This window comes from Mirounga leonina, unplaced genomic scaffold, assembly GCF_011800145.1.
Source record: "Mirounga leonina isolate KUSES-001 unplaced genomic scaffold, KU_Mleo_1.0 Mir_200, whole genome shotgun sequence".
NCBI classification, from domain to species: domain Eukaryota; kingdom Metazoa; phylum Chordata; class Mammalia; order Carnivora; family Phocidae; genus Mirounga; species Mirounga leonina.
In genome coordinates, this window is record NW_023270503.1 from 25,670,678 (window position 1) to 25,684,441 (window position 13,764).

General features: G+C 46.9%; 1 protein-coding gene across 2 annotated transcripts; it reads left to right on the top strand.

The window, feature by feature from the left end:
• Positions 1 to 1,120: 1,120 nt before the first annotated feature.
• MSL1 (MSL complex subunit 1) lies at positions 1,121 to 13,341 on the top strand. 2 transcript variants are annotated; one of them, XM_035027049.1, is made up of 9 exons: positions 1,121 to 2,238; positions 4,697 to 4,920; positions 5,961 to 6,343; positions 8,255 to 8,302; positions 8,759 to 8,823; positions 9,508 to 9,575; positions 10,014 to 10,138; positions 10,306 to 10,378; positions 10,768 to 13,341. In XM_035027049.1, the coding sequence occupies exons 1-9, from the start codon at positions 1,471 to 1,473 to the stop codon at positions 10,856 to 10,858; spliced, it is 1,845 nt and encodes a 614-aa protein (XP_034882940.1). In that variant the 5' UTR covers positions 1,121 to 1,470; the 3' UTR covers positions 10,859 to 13,341. The 2 variants fall into 2 exon arrangements, with proteins under 2 accessions (XP_034882940.1, XP_034882941.1); XM_035027050.1 differs by lacking the exon at positions 8,255 to 8,302.
• The last annotated feature ends 423 nt before the right edge of the window (positions 13,342 to 13,764 follow it).

The following is a 13,764-nucleotide window of genomic DNA, read 5'->3' on the forward strand; positions in this document are numbered from 1 at the left end:
CTTTTTGCTGCGACCCTTCATGAACCTCCAGCAGATGCTAGAAGTGACTTAAGAAGGCTGGGGAGATAGCCGTTGGGAAATAACTGTTGGTAGTTGGCAATACTTCATTCCAGGGAGGTTGTGGCAAGAACTCCCTAGACAGCAGACATCATGGATTTTCCTCCCTCTGGGAACCAGAGGTCCCTCCGTTTCTGGTCTGGATCCCTCAGAGACAAAGAACTTCATTCTCTCCCAGACCAGAGTGGGGCTGCTGGGGAGTGGAGCGGGTGGAGGAGTTAGAATTCTACCCCCAGGAAACACCCACAGGCTCAGACAGGAGCCCGAATCCTGACTCTGGTCCAGGAGGCTTGCGGGGCTGCGGGGGCAGCGGGGCCCCTCCGGCGAGGGCCGGGCGGGCTGCCAAGGTGCTGGGGGAAGGGGCCGCCCAGCGCAGGCCGGGTACGTGGAGCGCTCGGTCCATTGCCCCGAAGGGCGCGTCTGCCTCCTGAAGCCCCCTGCCCTCCTCTCCGCTCCATTCTCTCGCGTTCCTTTTTCCCGGCGAGCCTCCGCATTCCCCATCTGCCCGTCGCCGCCCTCGCCCTTTCTTCCCTCCTCCCGACCCTCCCCCGGCTCGCCCCTCCCTCGGCAGCCCACCTTCGCCCCGCTCCTCCGCGGGCTTCTCGGTCCTCGCCCCTCATCCCCGGCCTCCCCTCGCCGGCCCCCAGCGCCCAGGGCCCCCGCAGCCCCCTCCCCGCCCCCCTCCAGGCGGCGGCGGCCCCTTTCACAATAGCGCGGCCCGCCTCCCTCCTCTCCGCTCCCGGTTCGCTCCCGCCCGCTCCCCGCCCGGCGCATGCGCCCTCCGGTCAGCGGCGGCTGCGGCGGTGGCGGCTGCGAGCGGCTCCGTTTTTTTAAAGGGAAACGCTGAGGCGCCGGGGGTGACTGTGGGGGAGGGGGACCCCGAGCCGCGGAGACCCCCGGGGAGGCGACAGACCCCCTCCCGGAGTAGGAGGGCTTTGGGCGGACCCATCCCTCCCACCCCCTCCTGAGGAGGAGCGGGGGGAAAATGGAGGCTCGGGGCGGCTGAGGCGAGCTCCGGGGCGGGGGGCCGGGGCGGGGAAGGGGGGGTGTGGGGTGGGGAGACGAGGCGGGCCCGGCCGGGCCAGGGGGGGCCGAAGCGAGCTCCGGGGATGAGCTCGGGGGCGGCTGGGTGCGAGCTCCTGCCTCTGAGGCGAAGGCGGCGGCGGCGGCAGCAGAGGCGGCGGCGAGGCCCCCATGGGCCGGCGGCGGGCCTCAGCCGCGGCCTCCACTTCTCCGCACGCCGGCGGGATGGCGCCCGGGCCCCGGAGGAGCCGCGCTAGCCGAGGCCTGCTGCCGCGCTGCTGAGGCGAGCCCGCCAAACTCCCCTCCCCCTCCTCCGTCCTCGACCCCCCACACCTCGCCCCTTCCCCACCCCCTCCTCCGTCTCGGTCCCCGGCGCTGCTCCGGACCACTATGACCATGAGATCCGCAGTGTTCAAGGCGGCCGCGGCCCCTGCCGGCGGCAACCCTGAGCAGCGACTGGACTACGAGCGGGCTGCGGCGCTGGGCGGGCCCGAGGACGAGCCCGGGGCGGCCGAAGCCCACTTCCTCCCCCGGCACCGTAAGCTCAAGGAGCCGGGGCCCCCGCTGGCCTCCTCCCAGGGCGGGAGCCCCGCGCCCTCCCCGGCCGGCTGCGGCGGCAAGGGCCGGGGCTTGTTACTCCCGGCCGGGGCGGCCCCCGGGCAGCAGGAAGAGAGCTGGGGCGGCTCGGTGCCCTTGCCCTGTCCGCCCCCGGCCACCAAACAAGCCGGCATTGGGGGGGAGCCAGCGGCCGCGGGAGCCGGCTGCAGTCCCCGACCCAAGTATCAGGCGGTGCTGCCCATTCAGACGGGCTCTCTCGTGGCGGCGGCCAAAGAGCCTACGCCCTGGGCTGGGGACAAGGGTGGGGCGGCTCCCCCAGCTGCCACCGCCTCGGACCCGGCGGGACCCCCACCACTACCTCTGCCGGGGCCGCCACCCCTCGCGCCCACCGCCACCGCCGGGACCCTGGCGGCCAGCGAGGGCAGATGGAAGAGTATGAGGAAGAGCCCTCTCGGGGGTGGCGGCGGCTCGGGAGCCTCCAGTCAGGCCGCCTGCCTCAAACAGATCCTTCTGCTGCAATTGGACCTCATCGAACAGCAGCAGCAGCAGCTGCAGGCCAAGGAAAAGGAGATCGAGGAGCTGAAGTCAGAGAGAGACACGGTACGGGAGGGGTTAATCTGCGTTCGGGACGACGAGCGAGTTGTGCGCATGCTCGGGGGAAGGGGGCTGTAGGAGGTTAAGGTATCCCTTGGTTAGGGGTAAGGAGGTTGGCCACCAGCGAAGGAGTATCTTAAGTGTCGGGTCCTTGGGAACCAGGCTCACAGACACGTTGGGTTGGAGGGAAGGGTTAAAGGGCAACCTCCCAGTGGGAGGGGGAGGGGAGGCTTCAGGTGCCAAAGGGTTAATTTAAAATGACAGCCCCAGACTTGTGGGAAAGACGTGGAGAGTGGGAAAAGATCTCATTTGTGAAGGGTTGAAAATGCAAAGGTGGGATGCATATGTGGTGGCTTTATGGAAGGGGTTGAATGAAAGAGATTGTGCATTAGAAATGCATTCTTAGAGAGGGACAGAGCAGCTGTTGCACTGCTGGAGCATCTTTAGACAGGAGGGCAGTAGGCCTTCTAATTGGCAGAGAGGTAGAGGTGATTCACAGTGAGATCCTATTTTAGTCTTCTTAAATGATATGAAGAGAATCACTGCCTTTGATTTCAGACAGTTTTGAATAAGAATCTTAGTTATAAAACATGACCCACTGACCAGCTCCCTTGTATAAGCGTAGTGTGGAAGGGCTGGTAGATTTTAAGGCATCAGGGGAAAGGAAGTTTGTTAAATGTATTACGTAGACGCCCTCCCCAGAAAATCCCAATTTTTAGAATCTTAAGATAGTAGGGCAGTAATTTATTACTTATTTTTACTTCTGAGGAGCATGACTGTATAGGCTTGTTTTCACTGCAGCAGTAGTCAAGAGCACCTTATGCGTTAAAACATACTCTTCCAGATATCAGGAAAGCTGTGTGTATGTGGTGGTGGGGGGGTATTACTGTGCTAGCATACCTTACAGCTGCCTAAAAATAAACATGGTTTCTACAATTGTTGTGTTCAGGCTGCAGCAGTCTCTCTCTCTCTCTTTCTCTCTCTCTCTCTCTCTGGCGTTGTGTGCGCCAAGGGCTGAGCAGGGGAGCAGAGGGCTATTCATTTTGTTTGCTTTACAAATGAATCGCATCAGGCATCGGCTGTTTTATTGGAGAATGCATTCTGCAAGGTGGAATGGGAGCTGGGGCAGGTCTCATCAAAATACCTCATGGTGTTGATTTGTGGAAGTTACTCAACATGGAGGTGGCACTGCTCAGCTACTGTACTGCAGTCTAGGGGTGTGATGGTACTGTAATTACAACACATCATATCCTTACATGGGGGGGGGCGGGAAGAGAAGGACCAGTGAAGGAGAAGAAATTAAGGAAATGTCACCCACAAACCATGGTTAAGTAATGTTAAGGCTGTGAATCAAAACAGAAGATGAAATGAGAGTATGGCTGACAGGGGGGCTCTCTGCTGATTTGGAGGTTTCTGCCCAGTTCCTGAGGTAATGGCCCCTTTGCAGACTTTCCTAGGCAGGAAAAGTGGGGTGAGTTAAGGATAGAGTATCAGCCTGAACTTGGCATTCACCGTTTTTGTTGTGTATTGCAGTCTTAGCATTGCTTAAGCTTGTTTTTCTTATTCCAGTTGTTGTTTGGCCTCTACTGAAATCTCTGCAGCTAAGTAGATATAATGAAGACAACATTAATATTGCCATCTACCCAAATAAAATTCTTACTATAGTGTTTTAAATAGCATAGTTGGCACCTTTTCTCAGAACATTCTAATGTGAAGTTTTCAATGATAATAGACGTCCATTTTTTGTTTGATTATGTAGTTCTCCTTTAATTAAAGTTAAAAGACTTTGGTTTAATTAATATTTAGATAAATAGGTAGATTTTTTTCCTGTTATCTCAAATGCAAAGAAACATGCATATTTCATGATCAGGGGGATTATGGGTACTGGTTACTCTTACAATTCTTCCAGATTGAGTGTTCATTGTTTCAATGCCCTGCACGCCCCTTTCAAATAACACTGCAATCCCTCGTGGCACTGTGACTGTGAGCTTTTAATTCCTTCTCAGTATACCGTTTGGACTTTGCCCTTGTGTATAGCATTTTGGAGTGAAAGTGGAGAGGACAGGATTTGGAGAAACTTAGGGCCTCCTAAAAGAACATAAGGTTAATTCTGGAAACTCCCAAACTGACTTGGAGCCACATGGTTAGCAGTAGAGAGACCATGCCATCTGAAAGGCATGCTGTGGCCCCTCCCAGAGAAGAGGATCTTCTTTCAAAAGAATGAACTACAAATTCCCCCAGACCCCTCCTCAACTAGGTTAGCCCTAAAATTAAGCAGAGTACTTTGTCTTCTCTATTGCGTTTAAGGAAAACTCTTCAGATTCATGCCTGTCTGTTAAAAATAAGTTGAATTGCTATGACCCATGGAAAGAGGCAGAAGACCATACTGATGCTTAAATGGGGCTAAGTACCTGGGTGTAATTTTTTGTGTTTTAAGTCTGCATTTTGGCACTCTCTCTTTTAGCTCCTTGCTCGGATTGAACGTATGGAAAGGCGGATGCAGCTGGTAAAGAAGGATAACGAGAAAGAAAGGCACAAGCTGTTTCAGGGCTATGAAACTGAAGAGAGAGAGGAAACGGAGCTATCCGAGAAAATTAAACTGGAGTGCCAGCCGGAGCTTTCCGAGACATCCCAGACTCTGCCTCCCAAGCCTTTCTCTTGTGGGCGGAGTGGAAAGGGACACAAAAGGTGTGCTGATAACTTTGTTACACTGTCTGAACATGATGAGGACATGTGTTTCCAGTGACTGAGAGTAGGGGATTGGGATTTATGAATTGGTTTTAATACAACCATGTCCTGAATTATGAGGTCTTCCATGCTGAGAAACTATCTTGAAACATTCTTGCAGGCTATAAAAATCTGTTGGGAACATTTTGGTCACAGTAGTAATTACAGAATGTGGAGTACATCATAAAGAGAATGGGCAACAAATGTGACAGCTGAGTTTCTTAAAACTATAGCAGTTCACTTCAAGTTAGGAAGTGTTAAATTCCTTCATTGTGTTAGGTAATAGTGGACAAAGAAGTAAGGTCTGACCGTCCTTGGACCCAAAGAGATGTCAGTCTAGCTGGGAAGGTGGCATACATTTTGTAAACTCGGAATTCAATGGCAATAAAATATGAAAGTAGACAACAGTGATATAAACTAAGTTTTGTAAGATTCAGAGACATTAAAGATTATTCTGAGGTAGAATAGTGAAACTTTAAGGAGGAGATGGTTCTTGAAAAAGAAGTATAGAATTTAGGTTGGTAAAAAGGAAAGGAAGTGGCATTCTAGGAATAGTGGTGGGGGGGAGGAGATTGGTGGGAGAAAGCCAGCAGATAGCAAGAAAAAAGAAATAGATTATAATTAACATGGTATAGAATTGGGGCAAAAAATAAGAGACTGGTCTCTGGTTGACAGGAATGAAATAGGCCACAGAGTAGTGGCACCTAATGTTAGCTGAAGGGTCTTGAATAAAATAGGAACCTTTTTAGATTTAGTGGGCAATAAGATGCAATTAGAGGTTCTTAAGCATGGAAACTGATTTGTTGAACAAACACTTAACTGAGGGCCTCTTCTAAATACTGGTAAGCATGAGGCTGTTCCTGCTCGTGACTGCCAACTGAATCAGATGTTTAGGTATTTAGATACCTGAACTTGTTTGTTCTCTTGCCCCCAAATGTAATCAAATCAGATTTTATTCAAGAGTCAATACATTTTATAATGTTTTCTTCCCTATCTAATAGGAAATCCCCATTTGGAAGTACAGAAAGAAAGATTCCTGTTAAAAAGCTGGCTCCTGAATTTTCAAAAGTCAAAACAAAAACTCCTAAGCACTCTCCCATTAAAGAGGAACCCTGTGGTTCCTTATCTGAAACTGTTTGTAAACGTGAATTGAGGAGCCAAGAAACTCCAGAAAAGCCCCGGTCTTCAGTGGACACCCCGCCAAGACTCTCCACTCCCCAGAAGGGACCCAGCACCCATCCCAAGGAGAAAGCCTTCTCAAGTGAGATAGAAGATTTGCCGTACCTTTCCACCACAGAAATGTATTTGTGTCGTTGGCACCAGCCTCCCCCATCACCGTTACCATTACGGGAATCCTCTCCAAAGAAGGAGGAGACTGTAGCAAGTAAGGCATAGAGAACACTTGCTCTTATACCCTAGTGGTGGCGGTCAAGCTAACAAGTGTGAAAATGCCTTTGGCATTTTTAAAAAAGTGCAATCAATAAAGCAGAGTTCTGTCAAGAATGAGTAAGTTAACAGCCAGAGACAGACACTGTGCAGGCATTGCAAATAGATGGAATTACAGCAAAATGTGCTCAATGTATTTGCCTGCTTACAACACTGGGAGATGTGTTTGCCAGTAAGTTGCTCATCACAAGAGCACCAGACTCGGGGGTGTAATCTCCGGCAACTTGCATGCCCTCTGAAAGAAGGGTTTTCTGTGCTGTGAAATGCATAGAACTTATACTTTGCCATGCACGACTGTTCCTGCAATTGATATTGTGTGAAACCTGGGAGGGTGGTCTTTGGGTGTTCTCAGGGGCCAATGGTAATTTTTGGGTTGGGGAGCCAGCTTGGGGTGGGGAATTTCACCTGGGCCTCCGCTCTTTAACTATATAAACATTTATCTGTATCTCTATGTCCCGGTCTGGGGGGCAGGAGGAATCTGCCAAAGACCAACAGTCTTACTTTATCTTACTATACTTCACAAAGGTTCTAAATGTGAAGAGTTTACTTGGATTGCAGTAGCCCATTGGTTGTTCATATATTTAAATAAAATGGTCTACAAACTATTTTTCAAACAATAAGGACTATCTTGGGATATCTGAGCTGCTTGGGGAGGGTGTGGGGTGTGGGACCTTGGTCTTCATTCCCTTTTTTTTCTTTATGGCTTCCACACAGAAATGCTACCCTATCTCCTACATCAACCAGTAACTGTAATGTGCCTTCAATTGTGTAATGTTAGTCTGTGACAGTCACTGCGGGCGCTCCGGGGTGATGGTGGGGGAAGTCTTCTTGAAGAGAGCCACAGCCCCAAGTTTCTACCACTGTGTCTTGCCCTAGCAGGGATGGGGATGGGAATCCATTCCAATAAGACGAGAGCATTCTCCAGGCTTTGTTTGGCTGTTCTGGTGACAAAATTAAGTGGGGAAGATAGATTACTCTTCTTAACTATCTAAAATTCATTAGGCCTCACACTTGAGTACATGAGCTAGACCAGGATCCTGATCTAGGTTCAGGTTTTTTTGTTGGTTCAGTCAGTTGAACAGGTTCATCCTTAATGGTTAACCTTCTTGCTGCCATGGCAATGCTGTGTAACAACTTAAGAGAAACTGTGAAGCAACTTCCCATCCGGGATTGGGAAATGGCTTGGTCCAGAGCTGTTCTGTTTGACTGGCTGTTTTGAAAACCCTCTCTGCCCTAGTACAGAAAATTCCAAACACCTCTGAGATTGTGGGCATAGCAGTACAGAAAGAGTCCGACTGGGGGGAATCCCAGCCCTTTGAGGAGCCTGAGTTGTGAATAAACGTGTGAATCCTTATTCTTGATGCCCCTATCTCAAGAGGAAGCTCAATGGCTTGTTCTAAGGAAGCCAAAGTCTTTGTGCATGTTGTTCAGGCTGGACCAGCAAGGTAGTTTGTTTGGAGGGAGGAGGGAGCTGTTTAAGAAGACTACATATGTAAGTTTTGAGAACACTGATCTTTTATTTGAAAAATAGGGTCAACTTTTACTCACCTGCCATGTTCTGAGTTTAAGGTTTGATATCCTTGGCCATCAACTGTTGCAGGGAAACCACCCTAAATAATGAAGAAAAGAAGTCGTCTCAGTGTAAAAAAAAAAGTGGTGGGCTTATTTTCTTTTCTTTTGTCTGTTGTTCCCTCTTCCCCTCCCCCAGAGAGAAATTCTCAAAAGAACAACTCAAAAAAACCAAAATGGCTTCCTAGTGAGAACTTCAGTGATGATCCTTTCCTCCATTTTGGGTATGGGCTTTTTTTCTTTTTACACTGAGATGATTCTTCTTTCCTGCATTATTTAGGGTATCTGATGCCATCAAGTGTTGCAGGAGAAACTTCAGTCTTGGCTGGTGAGTAGAATAGGAACTGTGCTGGCTGGGCCTGGGGTGGGGGGTCGGTGGGATGGTGGATGGTTGGGAGCTGCGTTCCCCATCAGCTGGATGTGGGAGAGTGAGATTCCTTGGTGTATGATTACACTATAGACTTCAAAATGACTACAAATTTCAGTTGTTTTTCAGGAACTGCAATAGCATCAATTATATGAATTGTCAGGTATTGGCTTAGGGTTTTTTGTGATCCTGTGTTTGGCAGACTGCAATGGCATTTTAGGTTCTTTTATACCATAGCGAGGACACTGAATATGGCTTCAGGTGAGGCCATAGAATGGATTCCTATCACTTGGTAACTTTGTCCAATCTGGGGAGAGACCTCTTGTCCTAGTGAATAGTAGGAGGGTTGTGTGACTTTGGATTTAAGGGTGGTTCCACCCCTCCTCCCTTTCTTTTTCTTTCTTTTTTTTTTTTCAGTTCCTTCTTGGAGGGACCACTCAGTAGAGCCTCTAAGGGACCCAAATCCTTCAGACCTTTTGGAGGTAGGTACCCAAGACCTGTCAGCAGAGGGGAGTGAGGGACAGGGTAGAAACGGAGGTTTAACTTGAATGTGTCCTAGTAACGGGATGGATGGGTTAAATAACTCTTAAAGCCAGAAGGAAACTTGAGCGATTATCTAGCCCTGCTCTTGTTTATATAGAAGAGAAAACTAAGACTATACTTTCAGGGATCATTTCTATAGTTTGTTATATAGAAGAGAAAACTGAGTTTCAGAGTGAGTAAATGATTTATTCAAAAATAAATCACTAGGTAGTGTTCAAAACAAAATGAAATTTCATGCTAAGTAGAAAAGTTAGAATGTGCCACTCAGCAACAAAATTACATATTCCAAACTTATTTGACTCTTAAAACTCAGACTCTCGCAAAGCATGGAGGTAGGGAGGATTTATGGCAGTCTCAAGGGTTGTTTCAGTTTGACATGATTTTCACCTTGGAAAGTTGAGGACATAATTCCAAAGTTCGGACAGTCTACAAAGGTGGGTGTGGGGAGAAGAGTATGTGTTTTGGATTCTGTTACTAGGAGGTTCCCATGACATCCATAAACTCACAAACTCAGGTGGGACCTGCAGGGAAAAGATTTTACATTCCTGGAACCTGGAAATGAGTTTGCATATACATGTGTCATGTGGTGATAAATAGTTTATCAGCTGCTGTTCTTTACACAGAACCTGGATGACAGTGTGTTTTCAAAGCGGCATGCAAAACTGGAGCTGGATGAGAAGAGAAGGAAAAGGTGAGGCGAGAGATACACATCCTGGAACAGCTGAGCCCTGGGACCCTAACCTCTCTCATCCATGCTGTGAAAAACCCTGGAGCCCTTAACACTCTTAAATTACTGCCATCCCAATTGGTTGAGTATCTTAGTTTGAAGTGGTAGTTGTTACAAGTAAAGATATTTGGCTTCTTTTTCTTTGTGTATGCCCTTCCTCAGTTCCACTCTCTGTGGAACATCAACACGTGATTGGGACTGCTAGACCTAAAGAGCTCTTTCCTGACCAGGCAGACAGTTCACCTTACCACAGTTCACTTACCACCCCCCACCCTCCCCACCCCATTAAGAAGAGTCAGCACAGGTCTCCCTAGTGTCTGGACTGTGTTAGCTGCTTTTATAGAGCAGGTTTTCAGTAATATTGGGTTTGTTTCTTTGTTTTGTCTGGTTTGTTTTTCCCAGATGGGATATTCAGAGGATCAGGGAACAAAGAATTTTACAACGACTGCAGCTCAGAATGTATAAAAAGAAAGGAATTCAGGAATCTGAGCCTGAGGTTACCTCATTTTTCCCTGAGCCAGATGACGGTAAGTTTTGTCTATCTAAAAAGTAGGTTTTTCAAAGAAGGAAAAGGGTGCAAGGCTCCAGGGTACAACTTGCTCTGAATGAATGAACAGCATTTTGGAGCAGGTGTAGTTGCTAGACATTTCCCCTCTATGTCACTAACAAGGTCCCATTTGGCTTTCTCCCATAGTTGAAAGTTTGATGATTACCCCCTTCTTGCCTGTTGTAGCATTTGGACGACCATTACCCAAATTAACTCCGCAGTAAGTATAAAGGTTCCCCCCCACCCCTTCTCAGGTAGCCTGCACTTTACCTTCTTTTTAGACCTCATGAAGGCCTAGATAATAAGGTAGAACAGGTGGCTTAGGGATAGCCATGGCTCTTTGACAGAAGTGAGGCTATCTGGGCAACTAGCATTGGAGTGATAAAATAATTAGAAGGATTGCTTTTTGAGTTAGAAAGAGATTATTTAGTCACTTTAATAGCACACTGTTTCTCTGGCTTTGGGACAGCAAAGACATTCTAAACTTAGAACTTGAGAGTCAGGGTTAGGAGTGGTGAGGGGCATAGTATCTTTTTTAGAGTTCATCTTTGGTCCACACTGAATCCCTTCTAGTCTTCCAAGTTGATTTCCTTACCTTTTTCTTGCCAGGAATTTTGAGCTGCCCTGGTTGGATGAGCGTAGCCGATGCAGGTTGGAGATCCAGAAGAAGCAAACACCTCACCGGACGTGTAGGAAATAGCTGAACTGGCAAGAACCTTCTGTCTTCAGATAGTTGTAGCACGCCATTTCCCAGAGAATGGCAGAGACCTGTATGTGTGACCTATGTCCTCATGTATGTTATTGTTCGCTGATAATGCCCTTCCATACTCCCTCGATCTTGTTTTGTTTTCATCACTCTGATTTCGCAAAAACTCTTTCATTGGGCTAATTGTGAATTATGGAGGGTGATTGGGATTTCTTTTCCCTTTTTGGGGAAATGAGCTCTCAAGCTAAATCTATAGGATGGCAGATCCGGAAGCCTCAGGGGTCTGCTTCTCTACATTTGCCTACGTTAAAGGGGTAAAAGGGCTCTCTTCGTTAGACTTGTGGAAGATGAAGCAACCCCTGCCTATAGAGTCGTGCCTGCATGGCACTCTTCTCGCCCTGGTATACCCTTTCCTTAGAGTTTGAGTATAGTGGTGTTTACCCTAAAACAAAACAAACAAAAAACCTCACCATGAGCTTAAGGACCAGATGAGGAATAAAAAGTGAAGTGATGAAGCAAGTCATCTTCACAGGGTAGAAAAGAGATTGAAAAGTTGGCAGATAAATGTCTGAAAAGACAGTTGTTCTCTTAAAACTATTCTGTGATACAGCCATGTGGGAAGGAATTTGTGCTGTGATTATTTTCTTAGTTAATGGATAACTGAATTTCTTCCCCCATTCCTCAAGAAATAAAATCCTTAGAAAAGAGAATGGGGATGGTTAGTTTTGGGCAAGTTATGACTCTAAACAAAAGCAGTTGACATTTGAGAATGGCATGCCAGAACCTGTGTAGATGTCCTTGTGTCACATCACTTCTCAAGTATTCCTTAGTTGGGCTTTATTCTTTTAGCTGAGCTCTCGGTGGTGGGATAGAGATTTAGGGAGGGTGGGGGGTGTATGTGGAAATATGTGCTTCCTTTGGCTGGCAAATGTCTACATCTTGAAACAAACGGATGTACCTAATGAGCTTCTCCATTCACTTTGTAAAAATAGATTTGTATGTGTATCATCTTGGTCCCCCTTTCCCCCCATTTTGTTAAAAAATTTCAGGACAGCACTCCAGGCCACTTTGGTCTCAGTGTAAGATCCCTGTAACTATCTGGAAGGAAAATAGAGCCAAGACCTCTGGTCTTAAATATATAGGAATTGCCTTTCTTTAGTCTTCATGACTATTGTGTGAAAACAAGTAGGGGTCTAATCTCCTAGAAGGTAGGGGCTTTTATCCTTGAAGAGAATATGTCCCCAGATTATTAGCACTTTTAGAGGAGAAGCCAAGGTATGTAGGGTGTGTGGCCGGCCCATCAATGGAGCATGAGAGAATGGGGATACCATTGTGGGAAGAAAAGAAAAGTTCCTCAGGGGCCTCCCACTGCTAAAGATTTTTGTGACATGTTGATCTGTGCTCCCTGGGTTTGACTTTTAAAGGAATTATTCCGGCAGCACATGTAGTATTCTTGGATGATCTTGCTGCTTTTATTTCTCCTTGTGTGTGTGTGTGTGTGTGTGTGTGTGTGTGTGTGTGTGTGGCTATGGGTTTTCATTTGTAACTCCATCTGCTTAGGAGAGTGGGCTCTCCACAAGGGAACCTGCTGTGAACTTCATTGCAGCAAGAGTGTAGAGAGAAATAGGACTTATTCCACTAGGGGCTCTCATCTCACACCTTAAGGGGAGGAAGGAGATTTCTAGAAAAACTGGGCCAGATTTTCTTTGTTCTCCATCATTTTAAATGGCAAGCTGTTTGGCTTTCCTACTCTGACCTATGTTATGTTCCTTTATAATGTGCCCAAGAAGAAAAAAAGACTGATCAGTGTCTCTTTACGTTGTTCCTTGATTCCTCTGTTTCTTCTTGATTTTCAGCATTTGTCGGATTCCTAATTTGGATATGGGTTAGCAAATATAACCTTTGTGTTTGTGCCCTACCCAGGGGACTCCCCAGATTCTGAACTTGAGCTAGACTAAGAGGAATCCATGAGGTGCTATCTGGCCAGACTTAAGTGGATTCTGTTTCCTTGGTTCTCCCTCTACCTAGGACTGCTCATTTTATTGTCCCCTCTTCTAGATCAGTTCTCCTTTGATTTGGATGTGTTGAGGTTTGTTGAGGAGGTTGGAGAGAGTAGATTAGCAAAATTCCAAGAGCGAAATTACAGTGTGTTAGAGTGTGGGGGGAAAATTAAGTCTTATTTTTTCCCTACATGGGATACAACACTGTGAAATTCAATCTTCAACAAAGGCCCTGCAATTCTCCTAAAACATAGTTCTTTGTTTCTTTCTTTAACAAAGTTAAGCTAGTGTTAATAAATTAAAAAGAGAAATTGCTTGTCTGTCCACTTCAGCTTTGTTTTATGCCCATTTCATATTGTTGTCTGTGTTGTAATTCATACTTTTGATACCATTTCTGATGTGTAAAATTGGTTGTCTTGTAAATATCTTATAAAGAGTTCAATTGTAAATAAACTATTGTGGCTGTTAATTTTTGAACTTCTGCTTCAATTTATTAGATTTATTGGGAAGCATTAAACAGTTCTGTAGATATTGGAAGATTAGAAATAGAAATCCATTTTCACAAAATAGAGAAATACACCATTTTCTCTTTTGTGTATGAGCACAACGTATGTTTTTCATCCCTCTTTGTTCTGTGTTCTCCTTTACACATACGGTTAAGTGGCAACTTTAAAAACCAAATCCTAGGACAGGATACTTGGTGCCTGGTGTCTAAATGAATAAAACCTCATAGTTGAAAAGACTTTCGAGGTCATCTAGTCTGACCCCTAATACATGATTTCCCCTTGACAACATTCCAGACAAATGAAGTCCAGCTTCTGCTTCAACGCTTCATTTTTTTCTATGCATTTTTCCCTAAATGTTAGAAAATCCTTCCTCACTGATAAAATCTAACTTCTT